The sequence below is a fragment of the Oryctolagus cuniculus genome, chromosome 12 (genome assembly GCF_051225735.1).
Source record: "Oryctolagus cuniculus isolate XC-2025 breed Fujian yellow rabbit chromosome 12, ASM5122573v1, whole genome shotgun sequence".
NCBI classification, from domain to species: Eukaryota; Metazoa; Chordata; class Mammalia; order Lagomorpha; family Leporidae; genus Oryctolagus; species Oryctolagus cuniculus.
This window is the reverse complement of record NC_142878.1, coordinates 1,908,689-1,933,434: the sequence shown is the minus strand read 5'-3', so window position 1 is coordinate 1,933,434 and position 24,746 is coordinate 1,908,689. Positions and strand designations below refer to the sequence as shown.

The window sequence follows — 24,746 nt, the reverse complement described above, 5'->3', positions numbered from 1 at the left end:
CGGCGTTGGGTTCCCCTGTGTATTACCTCTGCCCACATGCATGCCTGATCTCTCTCTTATCCCGCCAAGGCAGTACTGGACTTCAGGACAGGTTGTGGATTCAGATTGTATGGACTGAGTCCCAGCACCTCCCCTTCAATAGCTGTGTAGCCTTGGGCATTGCCCGGGTTGCCTGCAGAAGGAAGTGGGGGTGGAGTCACCGTGGTCACAAGGCAGTGAGAAGCCTCAGAGCCGGCCTTGCCTGCAGCCATGCTCCGGTTCAGACAAGGAAAGCTGGCTGTTTGCTTGCTGCTGCCTGCTCTTTAGACATCAGAAGCTATTTTTGCCCATGGGGCTTGGCCCGGCAGCCTCATGGCTTCCCTCCACCTCCTGTTTGCCTTCAGCCTGGGGAACTGCTCTGCCTTCCCCCTGCAGTCCCCCTCAGAATGTGTCTCCCCTCTGACCTGCTCACATCCTCACCATGCTTCAAGAACCGGCCTCTCTCCCAGGAGACGGCGTCTGCTGTCCCCCCTCCCTTGCAAACACCTGCAACCTGTGCAGCCCCCGTGGCAGGCCGTCATAGGCCATGGACTTCCTGCAGCCGGGGTCTGGCCGTGTACCCTGTTTCTGGTGTTTTATCACCGTCTTTTAAATATAATTAGAATTGGAAACTACTGATTATAATAATGCTTATTAAGTCAGAACATCCTGAAATGCTGTGAAGTCGTGGCTGCCACACAGCCTTACTTCCTACAGCTTGTCTGGGGCAGGAGCTCAGTCGCCAGGGAAAATAATTTGTCACTCAAGTGCCAAGGTGGCCACATTGGAGCTCCAGTTCCTCTTTGATCGTGTTAAGGAGAAACACGCAGTACAAGAACAAGTTGCTGTGTCGTATTTTTCATACTTGTAAACGAAAAGAGTTGTTGGAAATCTGTGCCAAGTCAGTTGAGGAACCTGTCAGAAAGGGATCCCACCCTGGGCCCACGGTGCTGGCCTTTGTGATGGGTGCTTGGGAGGTTTGGCACTGCCTGGTCCCACAGAGTGCTGGCCTCTGTCGCCAGGGCTCCTGCTGCCCTGGAAGCTGCTTTCCTGTTTCCACCTGCCCCCTTGCCCGCTGTGTAGTGCCCATCTCATAGCATAAGGCACCACACTTCTGAGTTTTCTGTGTATCTTCCCAGATTAAATGGATGCCAATCTGGATTTTTTTAAAGATTTATTTATGTATTTGAAAGAGTTACAGAGCGAGGAAAGGCGGGGGGGGGAGGGGTCTTCTATCCATTGGTTCACTCCCCGAGTGGCCGCAATTGCCGGAGCTGCGCTGCTCTGAAGCCAGGAACCAGGAGCTTCTTTCAGGTCTTCCACGTGGGAGAAGGTCTGGGCCATCTGCTGCTGCTTTCCCAGGCCACAGCAGAGAGCTGGATTGGAAGTGGAGCAGCCGGGTCTTGAATTAGCACCCATACGGGATATGGGCACTGCAGGCGGCGGCTTTACCTGCTACACCACAGTGCCGGCCCCTGATCTGGATTTTTAATATTTTTATGCACAAAGGACTGCCTGTTATGTCGTCTGTCCTGTCCCATGGTGTTGTTTTACCCTTAATGTGTGTTGGAGGAGAGTTTGTCAGTCCATGGAGAGTGTCTTCCTTTCTTGGTACTCCATTGTGTTGTTTCCCTTGTTTTAACCAACGATGTTGTATTAAATAATTGAAGGCATACATCATCTCATACATATACCAGCAAATCCTACAGAATAAATTGGTTCTAAAAGTGGAATTACTGGGTCAAAGAGTGCAGGTATGCTCCGTGTCAGCAGTTGCTGCTACCTGTCCTCCGGAGAGGTTTTGTGCAGCTTTGCTCTCCCGGGGAAAGCCTCTCTGGGAGGGTGCTGCTAGTGTCTGGCGTCTGCCGGCCGGCACAGGTGAGTGATGCTCCGGCGGGCCTGCTCTGTTCCCCGCAGCCTCACAGCCCAAGGAGCGCCCTCGATCTGCAGTCCTCCTCGCCGAGGAAACCGCCGCTGCCCCCGTGTTTGCCCAGAGACGGTCCCAGCAGAGCGTCTCTCTCTCCAAGAGTGTCTCCATACAGAACATCACGGGGTAGGTGACACAGACTGCTCACTCGGAGGGAGCGGTCACGGCTGGGGGCGGGGGCAGAACAGGGGTTTGTGTAGGGGCACCGTCGTGACCCTGGAAACCATTCTCGGGCCAGGTTGCATCATTAGCCCTGCTTTAAAGAACCTACTTTCTGCAAAGATTTTTAGATCTAAATAAGAAGAGGGAAAAATAGTTAAAAAGTCCGAATGTTTCTTCCTTGCGACTTCTTCATTTTGAGCTGTCAGGCTTTCCTGTTGTTCAGATGTACTGGTGTTGTTTCATTTCTTTTGAACTGTTTTCCATCTTTGGCTCTGAACTCAGAAGTCAGTGTCACGGGGGTGAGTTTGGGCTCCCAGTCAGTGCTTGGTTCGCACCCGGTTCCTCTAAGCCTCTACGAAAGTTGCTGTGGCCCTGGCTGTTGAGGCCTGGGTCAGAGGTGAGCTCGGGGCTGAGTACGGTGTTGCTGGCTGTTTGGGGTCAGATGTCTGGCCTCCTGGGAGGTAGTCATGGCAAATGCAGGACTCAAACATCTCTTGCATGTCTCTTAACCTAGGTTGGAGGAAAGATTTAACAAAAGGATGCAGTCTCCTTTTGTCTGTATTTCCTAACCTCTGTGCCTGGCTAATGTTTCCTCCTCCTTAAAAAAATGCTTCAGGTATTTTTATTTTGTCTTTGTATTTTCATTATCTCCCAAAGCCTCTTTCAAAGTTGTGACAGTATCAAAGTGTATTTGCATTATGACTTTGACAAGTTGATCCTCAATAAAATTTGAAGTTTTAAGTGATTCTTACTGGCCTTTGTGTCATACGAGACATTTACCGGGTGCTTCCTGGGCTGGCTAATGAGTGGAATTGAGAAAGTCAAAGAATATAGCTTATTACGAGTGTTACAATAATTAACTTATTATAAGTATTATGGAAGTACTATAAGCTCGTACTTATTATAATAGTACAGCTTATTATAAGTCTAGTTATTTCAGGAAATGGGGGAGGCGGGAAGGTGGAAGTACAGTTAGGCAAGAAATTTTAAGCAAAGAAATGGATAATGATTTCAGGCAAGATTGTTCTTGCTGCTTGTCATTTTTAAAAAAGGCTCAGAAGGCTTGAGTTGGCCGTGGCGGCGTGGCCCGCTGCTGTGTACCTGGCAGAAGTAGTTTGTCCTTAAGTCTGTGGTACTCGCAGCCAGCGGGGACTTGAGTGACTTGTGTGTGCTCTTAGCAACGTAGACCATGGCTTGCTGGATGCAGTTGACCGTCTTTACTGCTTCTTGTCCCTAGAGTTGGCAATGACGAGAGCATGTCCAACACCTGGAAGTTCCTGTCCCATTCAACAGACTCACTAAACAAAATCAGCAAAGTCACGGAGTCCACAGAGTCACTCACCGATGAGGGTAAGAGGGAGATGGGACCCCGATTCGATGCCTCTGCAGAGCCTGCTTCTCTGAGCCACCCGGCTGTACAATGAGTTGGCAGTCATTGCCCGATTGTCAGCTGTGCACTGAAGGGTGTCCCGGCTTTCATGTGGGTGCACAGCCTTTTCCCTCCTGGACTTGTGCACACATTTGATATGAGCATTCTTGGCGCGTTTGTCGGCCTCCTCTCTTAAACAGGGCGCAGTCCTACTTAAACAGGAATCATGTCTTCTTCATGTGCCGTGTGTATGATGTTTATCGCTCCCAAGCAAAGTCTTGAATAGTGCGTCACCACCAACGGGGCGTTGACGCCAGCGGTTTGAGAATGTGCTTTCTGGGACCGCCCTATATATGTGCAAGGTGTGCGCCGCCGAAGCCACTCTGCTGAGACGGCCGGCACAGGCTTCGCCGCACCGCAGACTCCGGCGCTCTAACTCTGGTTTTCTGATGTTTGGAGGAGTAGGTACGGATATGAACGAAGGACAACTGATGGGGGACTTTGAGATTGATTCCAGACAGCTGGAAGCTGAGTCCTGGAGTCGGATTGTGGACAGCAAGTTTCTGAGACAGCAGAAGAAAGATGTGATCAAACGGCAGGAAGTGATCTATGGTGAGAGTCTTCGTTTCACTCCGCCTGCACTAGGGTTGCATTGTCTGGGCTGTGGGAAATCAGTTTTTGAGCAGATGACTTTAAAAAAAATAGATTTATTTTATTTATCTGAAAGAGAGAGAGAGAGAGAGAGAGAGGTGTCTTCTGTCCATTGGTTCACTCTCCAGATGACTTCAGTGGCCAGAGCTGAGCCGATCCGAAGCCAGGAGCCAGGAGCTTCTTCCGGGTCTCCCACATGAGTGCAGGGGCTCAAGGAGTTGGGCCGTCCTCCACTGACTCCTCAGGCACATTAGCAGAGAGCTAGATTGGAAGTGCAGCAGCTAGGACTCGAACTGGCACCCATACGGGATGCTGGCCCTGCAGCCCCAGGTTTTAACCCACTGTTCCACAGCCCCTGCAGATGACATCTTAAAGATGTGTTTTAAAAACTAAGATGCGAGAATGTGGTCTGGAGTGCACCCTGTGTTCCGCTTTGCCTCACTGTTTGTTTTCAATCTTCTGCGCATTTATTGGTACAGCAGTGCTCTGTCCTCACAGTGCAGGGTTGGGTTGTGTGACACACAGGGTGTGAAATGAGAATACTCAGAGGGGGCGAAACAGCTTTTGACCCAGTTTGAAAGCTTAGTCGGGCTCTGAACTCACCTGGGAGTGCCACAGGTGATCTCCGAGGGAAAGTCCTCGGCCAGGTCGCCCTCGGCCAGGTCATCCCGGTCTTTGCTGTCCTTGCAGAGCTGATGCAGACAGAGTTCCATCACCTCCGCACCCTCAAGATCATGAGTGACGTGTACAGCCGCGGCCTGGTGGCGGAGCTGCACTTCGAACAGCAGATGGTGGACAAGCTGTTCCCCTGTTTGGACGAGCTCATCACTATCCACAGCCAGTTCTTTCAGAAGATCCTGGAGCGGAAGAAGGAGTCTGTGGTGGACCAGAGTGAGAACTTTCTCATCCAGAGGATAGGGGACGTGCTTGTCAATCAGGTGAGAATGCACGCGGGCGCAGGAGCGGAGGGCAGCCCCGTCAGTGTCCACGTAGGCCTGCTGCCCCGGCATTTCCTTTTCTGAAGAATGTAGCTTTCTCCTGGTGCCGCTGAGAAGTGTTTCCACAGAGTCCTAATCCATGGGGCAGGTAAGCAGTGACGGCCAGTTCAGGGAACCAGAAAGTGCCTGCTGGAGGCCTTGAACTGCCCCCGCCTCCGGAAACTGAAGACACCCTGACAGACTGTTAATGTTGGTAATCTCATCAAGGGATGGTGTGGGTTCAATCTCACTCCCAAAAAATTCTGCTGCAAATTATTTTGATACGTTCAGATGTGTAGACAGCTTTTAATGTTTCTTTTAAGGATATTCTTAAAAACAAAAAGACACTGTTCATGGCACCCTGACAGGCAGAGGGTTGTAAGTCGGGCCTGTGGCTTGGTATTTTCCCATCAGTAGGTCTCTGCTCCTTGAAGCACAAGCGTGATTGCTGGAGTGTTTGTCAGATGATCGGGCACTTGGTGCTTCTCTTGTGTCCCTGAGCCCATCCACCTCACGTCATTCATGCAGCAGCATGTACATCATTGGTTCAGCTGTTTGCTGAGAACGCAGTAATTAAGGGCCAGGAGGAGCTACAGAATTTGGAGCAGCCTGCACTTCGTGTGCGGGTCCCCTGTTCCCTGGTAAGAAGGGAATAGAGATGCCCTGTGGATAGTGTCTGACACAGGGATCTGGAGCAGGCAGCCAGGACCCAACGTGGAACCTACGAACGAGTATCTTTCCTCCCTAAACGGCCTCTGACCCAGACATTCTGCATTTCCGCCTTTCTGCCCCACTTCGCTGAAGTCCAGCGCCTTGACCACTCGGCCATCCCGGTGCGTCCTGCCCCACTTTTCTGCCTGGACTTAAGGCCCTGTTTTGTGCAAGTTCTCCAGCAAGGTCTTGGTTGCTAGCTGACTTGAGCCTCAGCACCACGGTGTCCCAGATTGGCCTTTTCAGGCACTTGCTGTAGGCACAGGCAGAGAACCTGCACTCCCTCTGCTGCTCGTTTCCCACATTGTTCAGCTTGGATCGGCTTGCATTTTTAGTGCATGGAAATTGTAAATGCTGAGCAGGGATCCTGTGGACAGAGAAACTCCGTGATTTACCTGCAAATGGGCCTAGCTTCAGGGGACTGTGGAGACTGTGAGCATTTGAAAATGATTGAAGGGCCATGCCGGGTTATTAGGCCTGCTGCATGAAGGAAGTGAACAAATCGTGGGTAATAATGGCTGTTTCTTTGGTTTGCTTTCTGTTCTTTTAAGATTTATTTATCTGAAAGGCAGAGTGGTAGAGAGCAAGAGAGAGAAAGATTTTCCGTCTGTTTCATTCCTGAGTGGCTGGCCAGGTCTGTGCCAGGCTGAAGTCAGGAGCCAGGAATTGCATCCAGGTCTCCTGCATGGGTTGCAGGGGTCTGAGAACGTGGGCTGTGTTCCCGTGCTTTCCCAGCTGCAACGTTAGCTGGGTTGGAAGTGGAGCAGCCGAGACTCGAACCAGCCCTCTGGTAGATATGGGATGCCTGTGTCTCAGTCGGTGGCTGACCCTGCTGCTGTCCCCACGGATGGCTGTTTGATGTCTAACTTTGACCCGGATCGTATTTTTAAAACTATTCCTTGAGAAACTTGCTAATGTGTTTGTAACGAATGGAGATGAGGGTAGATTTTGTTCTGTATATGCTAGACATGGATATTTCTATGAGTTTTGTTTATCAAATATATGTGACCGTTTTCTTGAGGTATAGTTGATATGTCGTGCAGTCTACTCATTTAAAGTGCACAGTTAATTTTTTGTGTGTATATTCACCGTCGTGCAGCCATCAAGCAGTGGTTGGGGGCATTTTCATCACTTACAGGAAGCACCTGCAGGCGTCACTCATCCTTCATACCCACCCCTGTGCTCTCCTGGTCTAGGCAACCACCAGCTCTTCCTGTGGCACTCTGCTGATTTGCCCTTCCTGGACATCATGTACAAATGAAATAATGCAGAATGCATGATTATTTTCTTTAACATAATGCTTCCATTCATCATAATTAGAGCATGTGTTGGTACTTTATTTTTTATGGCCAAATAATACTCCATTGTGTGGATAATACCATATTTTACTTGTCCATGAGAGATTTTCACTTGGGGGCTACTATAAATGATAGTGCTGTGAACACGTGTGTGTCACGGGTGTAGGTGGACACATATCTGTGGGAGTGCTGGGCAGTTGTGCAGAGCTGCTGTGGAAGGAACTGACGGATCAGCACTGCAGGCTTTTACAGATAGACCGGGACTTTGTACGTGTTGGAGTAAACGCTGTGTTCTCTCTGCAGTTTTCCGGTGAGAATGCACAACGCTTGAAGAAGACCTATGGCAAGTTTTGTGGGCAGCACAACCAGTCTGTGAACTACTTCAAAGACCTCTACACCAAGGAGAAACGCTTTCAGACCTTTGTGAAGGTACTGATGTGAACCGTGAACCTGTCCGTCATTGTCACGAGCAGTCATCACTCACTGTCCATCTTAGCCGTAGCCTCTGCCTTGCGTGGTTCCTGATGACTCATTTGCTGTCTTGCAGAAGAAGATGAGCAGCTCGGTAGTAAGGAGGCTTGGAATCCCCGAGTGCATACTGCTCGTAACCCAGCGGATCACCAAGTACCCAGTTTTATTCCAAAGAATACTGCAGTGTACCAGAGGTGAGTCTGCTTTCGATCGCTGTCTCATCAGCCAGTGGTCTCTTCCCAGGTACTCAGCAGTGCCGGAGCCCGTGTGGGGGAGCTACTTCATACTGGGTCTAAAAGAGAATCCTCTGTCTGATCCTAAAAACAGTTTTCTTGAGTAAAATTGTGGAATGTTTTGTCCCTGGGGTGAGGGCGGACAGCAGCAAGAGGGAAAGGAAACGCTGTCGGCTCCCCTGGGAGTCTGGTGACCGGTTCTCCCTGTGAGGGCTGGAACTGCTGCCACCGCTCAGTGCGTCAGCATTAACTGATTCCTCTCTCTCTTGCCAGTGCTGGCTTATAGGCAGTTCTGTAAAGATCAGGTAAAACAACTGCTGCCTCTCTACTGCTCTCCCTCCCTAGAAATCAGTGGGTCCTTTCATTGTGAAGCTTAGCTCATACTCAGTGTTGTCCATGGCACTAGAAACTTCTGTCTTGAGAATGAGGTTTAGGATGGCACGAGGGATAGGCACGTGGCCAGCTCCTGGCTCTCCTGTGGTTGTGGAACCACAGAGGGCGTGGCGGCAGGAGCAGGAGGCTGACCCGGCTCCCTCTCCCCTCGTCGGCAAGAGCCACTAACGACAGAATTATCCTTTGCTGCAAGACAACGAGGCAGAGCAAGAAGCCCTCACCCAGTGCCTGAGCCTGGTGAAAGAGGTGATCGGGGCTGTGGACAGCAAAGTGGCGAGTTACGAAAAGAAGGCACGGCTCAGTGAGTTCTACACCAAGACGGACAGCAAGTCGATCATGAGGATGAGTAGCGGTCAGATGTTCGCCAAGGAGGACCTGAAACGCAAGCAGCTCGTGCGGGACGGGATCGTCTCTCTCAAGAGCTCCGCTGGCCGGCTGAAAGGTGAGGCGCCCTTCGCCCCCGGGCCTGTGCGTTGGTGGGGGATTCGGCAGTGCCTTTCCCGCAGTAGCCACCCAGACATCACCCGGAAGCAACAGTACTTCTAGTGTCACAGAGAGAGAGAGAGGTCTTCCGTCCGCTGGTTCGCTCCCCAAATGGCTGCAACAGCCAAGGCTGGGCCAGGCTGAAGCCAGGAGCCAGGAGCTGCTTCTGAGCCTCTTGCGTGGGTGCAGGGGCCCAAGCCCTTGAACTGTCTTCCACTGTTCTCCCAGATGCGTCAGCAGGGAGCTGTATGAGAAGTGGAACAGTTGTGACTAGAACCAGCCCCTGTGTGGGATGCCAGTACTGCGGGCAGCAGCTTACCCACTACACCGCAGCGTCCGCCCCCTCTGGTGGTTTTAATCTGATATCCAAATGGATTGGTTTGCGGTAGCTTATAAATGAAATGAAGATACAGTGAAGTCTCAAAGTATTTTTTTTAAAGATTTATTTATTTATTTGAGAGGCAGAGAGAGAGAGAGGTCTTCCCTCTGCTGGTTCACTCCCCAGATGGCCACGTGGCTGGAGCTGCGCCAGTCTGAAGCCAGGAGCTTCTTCTGGGTTTCCTAAGCAGGTGCAGGGGCCCAAGGACTTGGGCCATCTTCTACTGCTTTCCCAGGCCACAGCAGAGAGCTGGATTGGAAATGGAGCCGCCAGGACTCAAACAGGTGCACATATGGGATGCCGGCACTGCAGGTGGCAGCTTTACCCACTACGCCACAGCAGCAGCCCCCTCACAGTATTCCGAAAACCTTGCCTCGTGGGGTTGGCGCTGCTGGGCCCTGAATTGCAGCGCCAGCATCCCATGTGGGCACCAGTTCGAGCCCCAGCTGCTCCACCTACAATCTAGCACCCTGCCGAGGCACCTGACTGACTCCTGCCGAGCTGGGATTCTCTGCCCTGGGCAGCTGCAGTCTCGGGGTGTGCCCCGGAGGTAGAAGCCCACTGCAGTCTTCCGCTGCCGGTAGTCACCGTTCTCTTCCCTCCCCATTTCCACTTCGCAGAGGTCCAGGCTGTCCTGCTCACTGACATTCTGGTTTTCCTTCAAGAGAAAGACCAGAAGTACATCTTCGCGTCACTGGTAAGCAGAATCACTGCCCTGCTGAGTCTCAGCGTCTGGGCGGGCGTGGACTTCAGCTCTGGCTGTCGCTGCAGCGCGAGCTCTGTGGATGGAATCGGGAGACACCTCTCTCCATCACAGCAGCTGCCGTTGGTCTTTGAACCACGTGCTTTTGAGAGCATCTGGTCTTACCCACATCGCCGACCTCCTTAAGAGGCAGGCGCTGCGTTTGTGTGCGATGGACTTCCCCTGTCCCCGCCTTTCAGGACCAGAAATCGACGGTGATCTCCTTAAAGAAGCTGATCGTGAGGGAAGTGGCGCATGAGGAGAAGGGCTTGTTCCTCATCAGCATGGGGGTGAAGGACCCAGAGATGGTGGAGGTCCACGCCGGCTCCAAAGAGGAAAGGAACAGCTGGATCCGCACCATTCAGGACACCATCAACACCCTGTGAGCCCGCCCGGCCTCCGCGCCGCCCTGTCCCCGTCACAGTGGACGGTGACTGAAGGTTGGTGTCTGAGTCGTGTCCTGTGTTTGTGTCTTAGGAACAGAGATGAAGACGAAGGAATCCCCAGTGAGAATGAGGAGGAAAAGCGAATGTTGGACACCAGAGCCCGGGAGTTGAAAGGTTAGCAGGTGGGGTGGGTGGTTCTGGGCCCCCATCGCGGCCATCTCGAGGGCACAGGAGACTGAGACACTCCCAGGGGCACCGATTCTCCCGTCTCAGTGTCAGCGTCACCGGATGTTTTGCAAAATCATGGGCGCTTCTAAAATCCACACAAGAAGGAAGAACAGAATTTGAGGGTGAGAATTCTCAGTGGATCTGTTTCACACGTGTTCATCAGTGAGCTGGGGCGGGGGGCTTGGAGACAGACTTGTACCCTGTTTGACACTGTTTCTTGGGTAGCCTTGCTAGGAGCCCTGCTGGCCGGGGAGTCTGGCCCCACTGTACGGGTGAGGGCACTGAGGACCGTGAGACCAAGCAGACCGGGGTCATACACGCTGAGCGGAATCCGCGCTCTGTCTTACAACAGTGTGGCCTCCCAGTGGTTTTGAACATTCCGGGGTAAGGCCTGTGCTCGGGTAGCAGCAAGGCCTGGAGTCAACGGCTCCCCCCCAGGAGTTTTGCTGGTCCCTGGAGCTGCACAGAGAGCATTGTGTCACACTGCGGAGCCGAATCACATCCTCCTGTGAACTTTTGTTTGACCCCTGGCTAGGGTGCTGCTAGGTGCTGACCTTGCCTTTGGAAACGCACACTCATGAAACGGAGACAGACATAAGTGACAGGCCACAAAGTGGTTCATTAGAGCACTGCACGTGTTGTACATGTGGGAGCCGCCCATCCTGCCTCCTGGGGAGGCTGGGGCGTGAACTGCCTCAGAAGGAACTTAGCTGTCCACACAAGAAGGAGAGCTGGGTGCAGACTAAGAGGGACTCAATGCACCTGCCAGGCGGCGATGGTGTCAGCCATGATGGGTGCTTCAGCTGAAGGGATTGATTTTTCTTTTTAGTTGGCACGCTGAAAATGGACACACCAATGGGACAACTCCTAGATTGGGTTGGGTGAGGCCTGAGCTAGAGAGGAGGCGGGGGTAGTGAAGGACAGGGTCATCAAAACCTGGGCAGCTTGGGACCACTGTTGTGTAGCGAGTGAAGCCACCGCCTACAACACCTGCATCCATACGGTGCCAGTTCGAGTCCCAGCTGTTCCACTTCTGATCCAGCTCCCTGCTAATGTACCTGGGAAAGCAGCGGAAGATGGCCCAAGTGCTGGAGCCCCTGCCACTCACGTGGGAGACCCGGAGGAAGCTCTAGGCCCTGGTTTCAGCCTGCCACAGCCCCAGCCATTGCGGCCATTTGGGGAGAAGGCCAGCAGACGGGAGACCTCCTTCCCTCTCTCTCTGTAACTCTGCTTTTCGAATAAATAAAATAAATCTTTAGGGCCTGCCACTGTGGCGTAGTAAGCTAAGCCTCTGCCTATGGCCCTGGCATCCTGTATGGGTGCCAGTTTGGGGGTACTCCTCTTCCAATCCAGCATTCTGCTTATGGCCTGAAAGCAGTGGAAGATGGCCCAAGTACTTGAACCCCTGCACCTGTGTGGGAGACCTGGAAAAAGCTCCTGGCTCCTGGCTTCTTCCTGGCCCAGCCCTGGCCATTGCAGCCATTTGGGGAGTGAACCAGCAAATGGAAGACCTCTCTCTCTGTTGCTCCCTCTCTGTAACACTACCTCTCAAACAAATAAAAATAAAATGAATAAATCTTTAAAAACTTTAAAAGAAAAAAAGAATAAATAATTTTTAAAAATTAGAAAATAAATAAATATTGGAAAACAAGCAAGCCTGGTCAGCTGAGTGTGGGTGGAGGGACAGAGCTGAGCCGCTCTCCCAGACCTCCCAGTTAGCTGGGGGTGGGAGGGGAGAGTTGCCGATGAGGGAGAGACCACAAGTGGAAGGGTCTCTGTGGAGATGGCCACTGACCGTGGTACTCTGCAGAGAGGGCCGCGGGGACGGGGGCACTCACTGTGATTGTCAGCACACAGGAAGCAGTCGAGACACACCCACCCTCCCGGGACAGTGCAAGGCAGGGGTGGCAGAGGGGTGGCAGAGGAGGAGGCTGCTGGGTGCTCCTGTGGGTGGCAGATCTGCAGAAAGAGGGAAGGAGGCCCTGGAGGTGTGGCCTTGGGCTGGGCGGCTGTAGGGTGGTGGCCGCAGCAGGAAGTGAGCAGTGGGCTGAGCACTACCTGGGTCGGGGACTGCAGTGCCTGCCAGAGGCCGAGTGGTTTCACAATTCTTATTAGGGAGAAAACCATGTGTCTTCAGAGGGACTACTCCTTAACCACGTGATTAATTCTAGAATCAGGATGGTGGTGACTGGCAGATGTCGCCTAACTTAGTCTTCCACCCTCCTGAGGAGGGGCAGGTACTGCCGCTTTCCTCAAGTCCCCACAAGGGGGCGCGCGCGTCCCGGTCTCCTGTCCGACGCAGCCTCTCTCCTCCCTGCAGAGCAGCTGCGGCAGAAGGACCAGCAGATCCTGCTGCTCCTGGAGGAGAAGGAGGCGATTTTCCGGGACCTGGCGGAGTGCAGCGCTCCGCTGCCCGAGGACTGCTCCCCTGCTCACAGCCCCAGAGCCCTCTTCCGCGCCAGCACGCAGGAGGCTCTCAAAGGAGGACCGCTCATGAGAAGCGCGATGAGCGAGGGTAAGCGGCGTGCACCAGGGGCCGTGTGCAGCCACCTGCCAGCGCATACTCTGTTCTTTGTTACTCCCCGAGAAACTCATTCAGTCTCCAAACGAATGAAGCCAGGAGCCCAGGTCTCAGTCCAGGTCTCCCCTGTGGTTAGCAGGAGCCCAGCCCCTTGAGCCGTCGCCTGCTGCCAGTTGCCATTAGCTGGACGCAGGGTCGGGGCTGGAGCTCACACCCGGGCTCCGTGGGGTGGGACTCGGACGTCCCAGTCACTGACGGCGCCCCGTCTGTTAGAGAAAACAGATATCCTGCAGTAGCAGTTGTTGCCGGTGGGCCTCCATACAACGTGGTCCTAAGACCCCTCCACCCCGCCCCCCCACCTGCCCCTGCAGAGGGAGCAGGCCTCATGCTGCTGTGCGTAGTGACCCGCTTCAAGGTCCCATGGCCTCGGCTCCTGTTCCCAGACACTGCTGCTCAGCGGCTCCCATGTTTCACAGCAGACGTTTGAGTCAACACACGCCCCGCCCCGCATCCTCTTTCTGTAGCATTTCTTGTGATCGCGCCTCCAGAGCCCCTCCATTTCTGCCTGGTCTCACACTTGCCCAGTGCAGCGCCTTTGCCGAACTGTTGTGGCAGGGCCGCTGCTCCCAGACAGGGTCCTCGGGTGCTGCCTCCTGGAGGGAGCAGCACGTCTGCCCCGTGCTCTCTCTCCACCAGGCCTGAGTCTTCTCTCCCAAGTGCGTGTACTAGTGCCCAGCGCTCAGCTGGCCTAGGCAGCACCCCTGTGTCAGCACGGTGCGTGGAGCTTGCTGTCTGGCGGGGGCTCCGGAGGCACCCCTGAGGGTGCTGTGTGCTGAGGTCACGTGCGCCCTCACCCTGATAGGCTGCTGCGGGCGTCGGGCCCTGGCGTGCGTGCTCTGGCGGGGAGCGTGGCCGGCAGCGCCTGGCTGTGGGTGGATTTCCCAGGCGCGGCGGGCTCACTCCGTCCAGGCAGCTGTAGCAGCTGCGCCTTGCTGTGCTGGCTGCTGCTCCTTGCCCACATTTTGCAGACTTGGGGAGAGCGGCGTTGCCCTGCAGTGTGGCGATGCTGGTCCCAGCGCTGGCCGCACGCGCCCCGGTTCCCCAGACAGCGTCGTCTGTCCTCGGCGCTTGCCGCCTGCCCCCTGCCTCGCGTGCGGCCACTCCTCTCACCCGCCGCCTGCTTGGCTGTTCTCGCCTGGGTCTGTCTGTCCTCGCGCTCTGCTCAGCTTCCTTGTACAGTGATACTGTGTGCTCACTTTCACCTCCTGTGTCTTCCCCTCCACTGAGTTCCTGTCTCCCGGGTCACCCTGTTTTATGCTCAGCCTGTGTATTTCACAAGCCTGTTGTCCGGGTGAGCTGTCTGACTTGTGGGATTTGACTTCAGTGTTTTTCTGTTGCTCGTTTTTATGTGATGCTAATTTCTTAAATTTTTAGGTTCGGAGAGCTTTTCTGACTTCCTAGGGTTCCCGCGTGTTGTCTTTCTGTCCTGTTCTCTAAGGCCAGGCAGCGTGGTCTGTGGGCTTTCCTGCCTGTGTTTTGTTTGCCCTGCACCCAGCCTCCAGCTCACGTGTGGCGCTTTCTCCCCTCTGAGCTCTGCCCTGGCAAACAGTCTTGGCTGGGGCTTGCACCGCTCTGCATCGGAGTCACCCATCACGTGGCAGGACGCCTCTTCCGGCAGCTCTGGGCCTTGTCCAGAAGCCGTGCTCCGTCCAGTCAGTTGCTGTGCCTCCCTGTTCCTTTTGGAACCCCCTACGCCTCCCTATCTATGCATCGGGGTAGAGGTTTCATCTGTTTCCAGCAGAACCCACTAAAACCCACACGTACCTGAGACCCTCCTCTGAGCAGGGCGGTCATCCTGCTTCCCGTCTGTGTCCCGCGTCACCTTGAGAGAGGAGAGGTCAGTTGTGCGTGTTTTCTCTTTCCCAGTGGAGGTCCTTCAGGGTTTGGTGAGTGGAAGTCTGGGAGGCCCCCTGGGGCAGACGGCCAGCAGCCCTGTGGAGCAGGAAGGCAGCGTGGGCCCTGTGTCCTTGCCTCGCAGAGCAGAGACCTTCGGCGGATTTGACAGCCACCAGATGAACGCTTCAAAAGGTATGGGATTTGAACCCACGTCTTGGACGGGCAGCCCAGATCCCCACACCTGGGAACGGCCTCTGCCGGGGGTGCCAGCCCTCTTCCGCACGCGGCAGTCACTGTGTGCCCCAGCCTGGCCGGTTTTGACTGTAACAGAAGATTCTCTGGCATCTGGGCTACAAAGAGCCAAATCGGAAGCTGCGTCTGCTTCCTCCTGCTGGAGTTAGCTGCCTGCAGGCCGGCTTGAGGTGGGGCAGCAGCAGGACTCGGGGGCGTCGAGTCTCTAAAGGGTCTGGAGCGGATCGTCCGCGGCTAAGCCTGGAAGGACAACCACAGAGCTCTCTGTCTGTCTGTTTTTTGTTTAGGAGGTGAGAAGGAAGAGGGAGATGATGGCCAGGATCTTAGGAGAACGGAGTCAGACAGTGGTCTGAAAAAGGTATTCCTGCCTCGTGTGCGCTCCCTGGCTCCCTCCGTGGCCCACCCCCAGAATCCGTAGCCCTTGGAGCTTTCCCATTGTGATCTTGGTTTAGACGCCTGACGTGCTGCTTTTCATGAAGTCGTACTTTATTTTCAGGGGAAAGCACAGTTTTAAAGAATGAACAGTACAGCGAGGCAGCCCACGCTGCTGGTGCTCAGCCTGTCTGGCTCAGAACACTGTGTCTGCCCTCACAGCCGTGCTGTGGCCTGGGCAGAACTGGTTCCAGCAGGAACTTGCTTTTGATGCCCCAGACCAGCAGGTCTCTGTATCTGGCTGCAGTAGCAAACGGCTGCCCCTCGGGTCTTGGTGTGCTGCAGTGGGAGGCTGCACCGTGAGTGCTGGATACAGTGTCTGCGCCAGGGTGCTCACTTCTGAAGCACTGTCTTGTTTTATAGGGTGGAAACGCTACCCTGGTGTTTACCCTGAAGAGAAACACGGAGGTAAGCTCCTGGTTACCTGCTGCTTCTCACTGAAAGGTTCCCGCCTTCGCCTGCGCCTCTCTGTGCCCTGCAAGCCGAGTGCAGGCTGCCTTTGGCACACAGAGCCGCACAGCTGTTGGTCTCCTGGACTCTTGCTGTTGGCCTGCCCCCGGCCAGCTTCTTGGAGATCTGCTCTGACCGTGACCTCTGACCCTCTGTCCTTCGGCAGCGTCCTCTGTCCTCAGCTTTCTGTGACTGCGGGCCCTGCAGCCTCTCTGGTGTCTTCCAGCTCAGACACACGAGCAGAGTTCGCAGCAGCTTTTTTTGTAACACAAACCTGGTGCCAGAAGCCACAAGTGGACCCTGGAGATGAACTGGGGGTGATTCCAGGTGGCAGCTGTCCCTCTTCTGTATACCTGCCTGTGTGGGGTCACTCCCCACCGTCAGGGCTGTCAGACTGCCTGCTGTGCTGTCCCGGTGCTGCGCTCAAGGCAGCCTTCACTTAACTGACAGTGGCCCAAACACAAGGTCAGGGGCGCTGCCCGGGCAGAGATGCCAGAGAGAAGGCTGGGCTGCTGCTTTGGAGGGAGAAGTGAGGTGCATCATGGGATTCTACTGCATTACTTTGCCACCCTCCCTGTGCCTCAGCTTTTGTGTTTTTTCAATTTATTTGAAAGAGTTAGAGGGAAAGACAGGTTTTTCTGCAGGGTTATGCCCCAGATGGCTGCCGCAGCCAGGGGTGCACCAGGCCAAAGTCAGGAGTCTCTTCCAAGTCACTCACATGGGTGCAGGGCCTCCAGCACTTGGGCCGTCTTCCGCTGCTTTCCCAGGCCATTAGCTGGGTGGGAACTGGAGCGGCTGACACTTGAACTGGCGCCCACGTGGGATGCGGGCACCGCAGCCGACAGCTTTACCTGCTGTGCCAGCACTGGCTCCTGTGCCTGTTTTAAACTCAGCTTTGTCATAGGTGTGCATGTGTGGGAGCCAGCGTGAGAAATGGGGCTCAGTGCTATCAGGTGTCTGACATCTGCTGGGCGTCTGGGAACCCATCCCCATGTCAGAGGGGTGACTGCGTGCAACGCCTGCTCTCTAAGCTGTATTCTCAGTGGCGGTCTTTGTGTTTCTTCCTTTTCTCTTTCATCTTGCTTTTGAGGTCCTGAGGAGCTTTGTCTTATGAACTTAAATTAAAAGAAATATTGCCTCCCACCCCCCCAAATGAAAAACACAGGAGGCTGTTGGTATTGAAGTCTAACTTGGGTGGTGTCCTAATGGAGTCCCCTCACTGGCCTCAGCGTGGGCCCACACAGGCTGCTGGCTAAAGCAGTCGCTGGTCGGCTTTCCCGTGTGGCAGCAGCCTCCGCGGTGTGTGGGGAGGGTGGCCAGGGAGACGGCGGGAGCAGTCATGGCCGAGGCTTCCCTGGGCCGCGGCAGCTGAGAATAACCCTCGCGACAGGCAGAGCCTACTCTCAGGAGACCGGCGTGTTGTGATGGAGTTTTTGCATTTTGTTGATGAATGACTTGTTTTGGGTATTAGAAAAGCAGTACATGTTTTTGGAAGAAAACTGGAAAAATGTTGAGAACTATAAAAAGAAAAGAGAGCGGTGGTGTGCCTTACTTAATAACCACAGTCCCACACGAGGGGCCACTGCTGGAGCCGGGAGAGCAGTCACGGTGCCCACACTGCAGCAGGCCCCGCCGCGCGCTCTCCCCCAGGTGGCCGGGAATGCGGCCCGCGCTCCCGGCCACCTGCCTGTTCAGTAACCCGGCCGAGAGCACCCGCGCGGCGCTCTGCTGGGCTCTTCAGGGGACTGCCGGCGCCCGGGTCTGCCCGAATCCCGATCGCACCTTGTGTTGTCTTGGCAGCAGGTGGTGCAGAGCATCGTTCACCTGCACGAGCTCCTGAGCACCCTGCAGGTACGTGCCTTGCCGGCCGCCGGCCGCCGGACGGGGTTGCTGATGTGGACGTGGGGCCTTCCGTGGTGGGGAGGGTGCCCGGGGCCTTCCAGGACTCGCAGAGGCCACAGCCTGGGGCTGCAGGCACAGCCTGTGGGTATGCCCGTGCACCTGGGCTGCTGCCTGCTTGTAGGCTGCATACCCCATGCCTCTGTGTAGCACTTGGACAGGGTGACCCTGGGAATGCCTCACACTCTGCTCACTTCTGTCCCAGACACAGAACCTACACACCCCTGCACAGCACATGCACTCCCCTCAGCCCCGGCAGTGCCGCTGGCTCCTCTGGCGATGACTGGTGCTTCCTGCGTTCTGTGGGTGCCTGCAGCTGGTCCCCCCCGCCACCGTGTTTCCCCAGGGCGTGGTGCCCTCTGCGTTCTGTGGGTGCCTGCAGCTGGTCCCCCCCCCCCGCCTCCCGTTTCCCCAGGGCGTGGTGCTGCAGCAGGACAGTTACATCGAGGACCAGAAGCTGGTGCTGAGCGAGAGGCCGCTCACGCGGGGCGCGTCCCGCCCCAGCTCCCTCGTGGAGCAGGAGAAGCAGCGCAGCTTGGAGAAGCAGCGTCAGGACCTGGCCAACCTGCAGAAGCAGCAGGCCCAGCACGCCGAAGAGCGGCGCCGTCGCGAGCGGGAGTGGGAGGCCCGTGAGCGGGAGCTGCAGGCGCGGGAGGCTCGGCTGGCGGAGCGTGAGGAGCAGGTGCAGCGGGGCCAGCGGGACCTGGAGAGGGAGCGAGAGGACCTGCAGCAGCGGAAGGGCGCCTACCAGTGCGACCTGGAGCAGCTGCGCGCCGCCCAGAGGCAGCTGGAGAGAGAGCAGGAGCGGCTGCGGCGGGACGCTGGGCGGCTGGGCCAGGGCCACGTGGAGCGTGACCTCTGCCAGGTAGTGGGCGCCCTGCCAGCCGGGGTGACGAGCAGCACAGGCAGAGGGTCTGTAGGGAGTGCTCTAAGACAGCGGGCGGAGGTGTGCCGGCTTGTACCGGATCTTTGTCACCCACAAGGGCAGCAGTGATGGGGAGTGCGTGTTTTTCTGCTTTTTGCATGTCCAAGAGGTTGAGGAAGAGGATGGCAATGCTGGAGGGTATGGCCAGGATCCAAAGGGCTCCTGGAGCTGACCCCCTAGGCCTGGGCTAGAGCAGCCTTAGGCATGACTGCCCTCCACTCCTGCTACTTTTGTGCCGTGTCCGAAGTCAGGCATGGGGGCTGGTGGTGGGCAAAGTAGGTTAAGCCCCTGCTTGTCATGCCAGCATCCTGGATTGGAGTGCCACTTTGAGTCCCAGCTGCTCTGTTTTCTCTCCCCTTCCTGCCAACGTGCTTGGGAAGGCAGTGGAATGTGGCTCTCGTGGGAGACAGATGGAGCTCTGGCCCTGGCTGTTGCTGGTATTTGGGAAGTGGACCAGCTCTGTCTGCCTTTCAAATAAATGAATAACTCTAAAAATAAATCAGGCAAGTCTCCCACCTGAAGGAGTTTGTCACCTGATGGGGAAACACAAGGATGAGGGAGCCCCCAGAACCCAGGGTCAGGGAACGGCGTGGGTTCACGACTTCCTGAGATGCTGCAGGGGCGGGGTCAGTCAGAGCAGTGGAGGCAGCTGCTGCCCGCACGTGCAGCTGGGAATCTTGTGTGGAGACCTCAGGCCCCACTCCTTTCTGGTTGGCCTTCCGCCTGTTGACACAGCCTCGGGTGTCTGTCCCTGCTGCTGTGGGAGGGCTCTCGGGTCCCCGGCACGCTGGCTCCGGGGTTATTTTGGCGGTATTCCATGGTGATTCTGGACCATGGGCATTTGTGGCGGGTGGAGAGCCCGGCTGCACACGCATCTGCTGCCTGAAAACCCTGCTGTGTTGCCATTTGACTCACTGACCTTGAAATGTGAAAGAAAATTCACTTTTGCAGAGGCGCTGGGAGTCCAGTGGAGGGCACCAATCCGCAAGGCGGCATTCGGCTTGGCCGCTGGGCCTGGCCCTTGCCTGGGAGCGTGGCGCAGCTCCTCCTGCCCTGCAGCCGGCACGTGCCTCTGTGACCCCTTGGCCTCCGTCCCTGTGTAACTCAGCCTTAAGGTCGGAACTCTCCATGTGTTGCATGATGAAGGGCTCTCCCCCGAGCTGCCCCAGCACGGCTGTGTGTTCATGCCCAATGCAGTTGTCAGTGTGCCCAAGGTGGTGTCTTTAAGAAGTTCACAGACATAGTTCATAGTGGGGAGAGCAGTGCGGCCGGGGAGCTGTGGCTGCCCCGCAGTGAGATGTGTGCAGTGCCCAGAAGCCAGCACAGCGGACGGAGTTCAGCCTGGAGTAGATGGCAGGGGTGCTGACGCCTCTTTGCATGCGTGCAGGTCTCCCGTCCACACGGCAAGCTGATGAGGATCCCGTCCTTCCTACCCAGCCCTGAGGAATCGTCTCTGCCGCCCGCACCCGCCGCTGCCAGGTCAGGGCCGTTGGACTCCGAGCTTTCCGTGTCCCCAAAACGGAACAGCCTGTCCCGGACACATAAGGATAAGGGGACTTTCCACATCCTTGGTTCAGCCAGCCAGACTCACAGAGGGCCAGAGGGGCCGAGCCTGCCCCCTGGGTGCTCCTCCTCCTCCTCCACACCCTCCTCCCGCCTGTTTGGCTTAGCGAAGCCGAAGGAGAAAAAGGAGAAGAAGAAGAAGAGCAGAGGAGGCCGCATTCAGCCGGGAGGTGAGACCCCACTCCGCTCGGAGGGGACGGCGCCCTCGGGCCACGGGGATCGCAGAGCTGGGCCTCGCGTGGGAAGACCGCCCCTGCCCCAGACAGGTGCGCCTTTCCTGCAGAGGCGCCGGAACTCGCCTAGACAGAGCGCCCGCGTCCTCCCCTCTTCCTCAGCCCAGCCCCGCAGCTGACACCAGGCGGGGGCATCTGGTGCTGCGGCTTTCAGAAGCCTGGAGTAAGACAGCAGGGAGCCACAGCAGTGCCAGGGCCTCCCCTTGCCCTGCCTCACCTCGCCCCACCCAGGCCTCCGGGTCTCACTGTTAGGTTTGCTCTCACGGTGGCGCGGGGTGCTACAGCACACATTCCGTCCCCCAGCCCCGCTGAGCAGAGCAGTCCCGGTGCTGAGGCGCGAGTGAACGGGGGCGGGGTGAGGAGGGGGCAGAGCCCGCGCACCGAGCCTGCCGGGAAGTCCCGGGTGCCGAAGGTGCAGGTGCCCTGCGCCCGAGCTGGGTCGCCTTGCGGGAGGTGTGGCTGGGGAGGAAGGGCATGAGCGGCCTGTTCCTGAATCTTTCTGTCCTGGCCTTCGCCTCGCAGAAGCTCCTGTGTCAGAAGCATCAGCAGAGGGGGAAGAGATCTTCTGCTGAGCGCCGCCCCCCCGCCCTCCTGCTGCCCTGCCTGCGTGCGCAAGCTCCCCCGCACCGGATGGCCTGTCCTGGGTTCCCAGGGCCTCGGGGAGAGGAGCAGATTGTCTCGTGAGTCAGGGTGGAGAGAGGCCCAGACCCTGCTTTGTCTGTGACCTGTGGGTGCCCAGAACTCACAGGTGGGGCCGGCTGCGCCCAGGCCTCTGTTGAAGGTGGTGGCCCCAGAGTGCAGGTGAGCTCCTGGGCACATCCAGGATCCCTGAGAGCTGAACGAGTTGCCAAACGAGGTCTGAAACTCCTGCTGCCTTTTATTTGGGGGAACATGACCAAAGTGAATGAGCAGAGAGCTTGGACTGTCTGTGTGCTCACAGGGACCGTTGGCCTGGACACCCAGGGCATGCCACAGCACACGGTGTGTGCCCGAATTAGGCCCTTGTAGCTCAGCACGAGTGGCAGTGCTGTGCTGCTGGGCGCATGGCACTTGGTGCTCACCCACGGTCTTCAGAGGCTGTGCCCTCCCCTGTGAGACCAGGGGAGGGCGGGATCTGCCCACCCTGACCTCTCTCAGGGCGCTCAGGGGAAAGAAGATGGCGTGTCGTCACGATCCCCAGGAAGTGCATGGTTTTCCAAGTAGTTTGCCCTCACGTTCTGGGCACCGATAAAATGAGAGGCGCCTCACCAGCTCTCCCTGCGGTGTGACACTTGCTGGTGTCACAGAGTACCCATGAGTGGCACTCTCCCTGGTAATGTTTCTGAAACCTTGGCGGCCCCCAGGGCAGCTCCTGGTGGGACCGGGCAGGGACCACTGGCGGAGAAGGAGGTGCAGGTGGAGGGCTAGGCCTGGCTGCTGCCTCTGCAGCCCACACAAGGAGCTGGCCCAAGACACACTTCGACCCGGGTCAGGAGACCTTGGCCAAGTTCTGTTTCTTAAGCATTTTTCCAAGTTAACGTCCGTCATTAGTAATTGGGCTGTACCCCTCAGAGCTGTCACAGATGCTGCCTGTGTCTTTTCTCCTCTTCCTTCTCCGCTGTGTCCGTGGTCTGTGTGTGCTGGGCTGTCCTCGCTGGCATCCGGTGCCGTCTCTGGGGCCCCGGGAGGCTGCGCTTGCCACATGGCCTTTGGTGCCTGCGCTCTGCTCCTGGAGGCGGGGCCCTGGACATTCACAGAAACAAAACCATCTGTAACCTGGTGCTGGTTGGTGAGGCGCAAGCTGGCCTTGCAGGTGGGGTATTTATCTTTCAGTTTATTTGAAAGAGGTCTGGTTCTGAATGTGTAACCTAGATTTGTTTTATTTATTGTGTGTGTGTATGTGTGTGTGTGCAACCCTGAAGTGCTGAGCTGAGGCGGCCGCTGCGCCGCCAGCTCCCCCACACCCGCCTTCCCAGGGACCTGGCGGTTCCAGTGGAAGCGCAGGCTTGGGGAAGGTGCCCGGGCCTTCCCTCCCGACCCTCGGGCCATCCTTGTCCCAGTGTCTTCCTTGAGGAACCTGCCGCCTCTGTGGGATGCCTTTGCTTTAATAAATTCTCAGCCCCAGAAAGACTTCGAAACTCAAGCCCTCTGTTTTCTGCTGGAGCCGTGGTGCACCCACTACAAAGCCCAAACAGCGACCAGTCTGGTGCTTCCTCCACTGCTCCATACAACTCCCAGGTTACAGCCAAGACCTGCCGTGGCTGCAGGACCCGGCCACTGGCCTGTCACCCCTGTGGCTCTGCCCCTCGCCCCACCCTGCAGAGTGCTGTGCTGGCCGGGAAGGCCTGGCTCCTCCCCGGGGCTCGCAGGCAGGCAGTCTGGAGCCAAGGTGAGCGAGCCTGTGGCCTGCAGTCTGCAGCGGACGCTGTCCACAGCCTGCCACTCCCACCTGGCTGCAGCGGCCCTGGCTTGTCAGGGAACGAGCGCTGTGGAGCAGAAAGAGCACTCCCCGAGAACGGGCGCCCCTGCCGGGCCTCGCCCTCCTGCTTTGAGCTTGGCCGCGAGGAGATCCATTTTTGCTGCTGTGCTCTGGCTGTGATCTTGAGCGCTCGGGGTCCGATCCCTCCTGCCTCACTGTCCTGGGGACCCGGATTTCATCCCGAGACCGCTCCCCACCTCCCTGAAGAAACCAAGTGCCTGGCGTCGTGTGGGTTTGGGCGCACAGATGGAGCTGCCCACCCAGGGTGCCGGTTTCCAGAGCGGAGTGCTCCTCCCGGGAGGAGGAGCCTGTGGCGCCACAGGGCCGTGACACGTGCACGTGCGTGACCCTTGCGGCCAGCTTCCTCAGACAGTCCAGTGTGTGCCTGTGTCTCCTCGGAAGTGGGGAGGCTTAGACCACGCAGCCTGCCTTCGCCGCCGTCTGCAGGGAGGGCCTTGCGGGAAGGTACCAATTCTGCCTTTTTCCTTGTCGTGTCTCAGGGCAGCAGCACTCACCACCGGCCTGTGCTGTTTCCTCCCCCTCCGTGGTCTCCCCGAGGCCTCCGTGAACAGAAAGCACCCATTCAAGAGACCCCTTGGGGCTGTGTTCGGCCCTTTATCTGAGGATGAGGTATAGGGTGCAGGGATTCGATTTAGTTCCCTCCCTTAAAGGGTGGAACCTTCTGGGCCAGAGGTTGCTGTGCATACAAGTGCTGTTTCAATCTTTGTCTCGAAAGCTCTTCCCTTAGCTAGTTCCTTCCTCCCAAGGCCTTGGCGTTGGCATTGGCGCCGAGCTTCACTCCAAGGACCCGCGCCACTGTGCCACTGTGCCTGGAGGTCAGCCCAACCCTGGTGAGGGGACTGTGTCCAGAAGGAGGGTGCAGCAAGGCTGTCCCGGCACCGCGCCTGTGTCGGCTGTGCCCACGCATCCTCTGACACAGGGCAGAGTTGGTTTGCATTGGTTCTTAACCTCTCCTCTGCCACAGCGAAACGCTGCTAGGCAGCTAGAGCTTGGGGGTCCGGAGCCTGCTGGCCAGGTTTCAGAGGGGGAGGTAGAAGGATGGATGGGAAAACAGGCATCTTTTACTTCCTCATCTCATTTAAACTGTCAGGTATCAACAGGTCACGGTCTCCATCTCCCTAAGCTTTGTGGGGGGCTCTACGGCTCCTGGCTGCCCCCTCGCCACGCCCAGCCCCATGTCCCCCACCACGGGAGCAGGCGACCTGCCCTTACGGGGCCCCCACCGTGCTCCACAGGAAGCACAGACCCTGCTCCCCAGACCTTCCCCGCCCCACGCTTCCGCCTCTGGCCAGCACCTGAGGCACAGGCCGTCCCGGGTGCCGACGGGACAGTGCCGGTCAGCCTCCCTGTGGCTGGGTCAGCTGTGGGCTCCTGTGTCACGCACCGCGCGCCCCGTGCTCACTGCTGTCTGCAGATGTCACTGCTTCTGTGCTCAGTCCCATTGCAGGGAAGGAGGCCGGAGCCCAGCTGTTGTGCGTGGACTTGTAATTATGTACACAGTGAGCAGTTGTGAACTGTACCTTTTTTTCAGTGTGTTTTCTGGAATTTTGCCATGACATACTGGCTCTGTATTTGATTTATCTTCCTTCCTAGTTACTGGCTTCAGACTTGTGAAGTCCTCCCAGCCCTCCCAAAAAAATTAAATAAATGAACTTCCTTTGAAGTCTA

General features: G+C 56.7%; 1 protein-coding gene across 50 annotated transcripts in view; it reads left to right on the top strand.

Annotated features, from left to right (window-relative positions):
• AKAP13 (A-kinase anchoring protein 13) overlaps positions 1-24,746 on the top strand; it is a 311,707-nt gene extending 286,961 nt beyond the window's left edge. For 29 of the 50 annotated variants that reach the window (XM_089311067.1, XM_089311058.1, XM_089311063.1 and 26 more), the window contains 18 exons: positions 1,936-2,071; positions 3,345-3,457; positions 3,936-4,088; positions 4,818-5,065; positions 7,417-7,542; positions 7,661-7,778; positions 8,404-8,652; positions 9,693-9,769; positions 10,015-10,196; positions 10,292-10,374; positions 12,749-12,943; positions 14,876-15,037; positions 15,385-15,455; positions 15,893-15,937; positions 17,780-17,830; positions 18,294-18,743; positions 20,191-20,536; positions 21,122-24,746. In XM_089311067.1, the coding sequence (XP_089167193.1) occupies positions 1,936-2,071; positions 3,345-3,457; positions 3,936-4,088; positions 4,818-5,065; positions 7,417-7,542; positions 7,661-7,778; positions 8,404-8,652; positions 9,693-9,769; positions 10,015-10,196; positions 10,292-10,374; positions 12,749-12,943; positions 14,876-15,037; positions 15,385-15,455; positions 15,893-15,937; positions 17,780-17,830; positions 18,294-18,743; positions 20,191-20,536; positions 21,122-21,171 (2,855 nt within the window). In that variant the 3' untranslated portion in view covers positions 21,172-24,746. Of the gene's footprint in view, positions 1-1,935; positions 2,072-3,344; positions 3,458-3,935; positions 4,089-4,817; positions 5,066-7,416; positions 7,543-7,660; positions 7,779-8,369; positions 8,653-9,692; positions 9,770-10,014; positions 10,197-10,291; positions 10,375-12,748; positions 12,944-14,875; positions 15,038-15,384; positions 15,456-15,892; positions 15,938-17,779; positions 17,831-18,293; positions 18,744-20,190; positions 20,537-21,121 lie in introns of those variants that run through there. The other 21 variants (XM_089311068.1, XM_089311066.1, XM_089311065.1 and 18 more) reach the window with 5 other exon arrangements.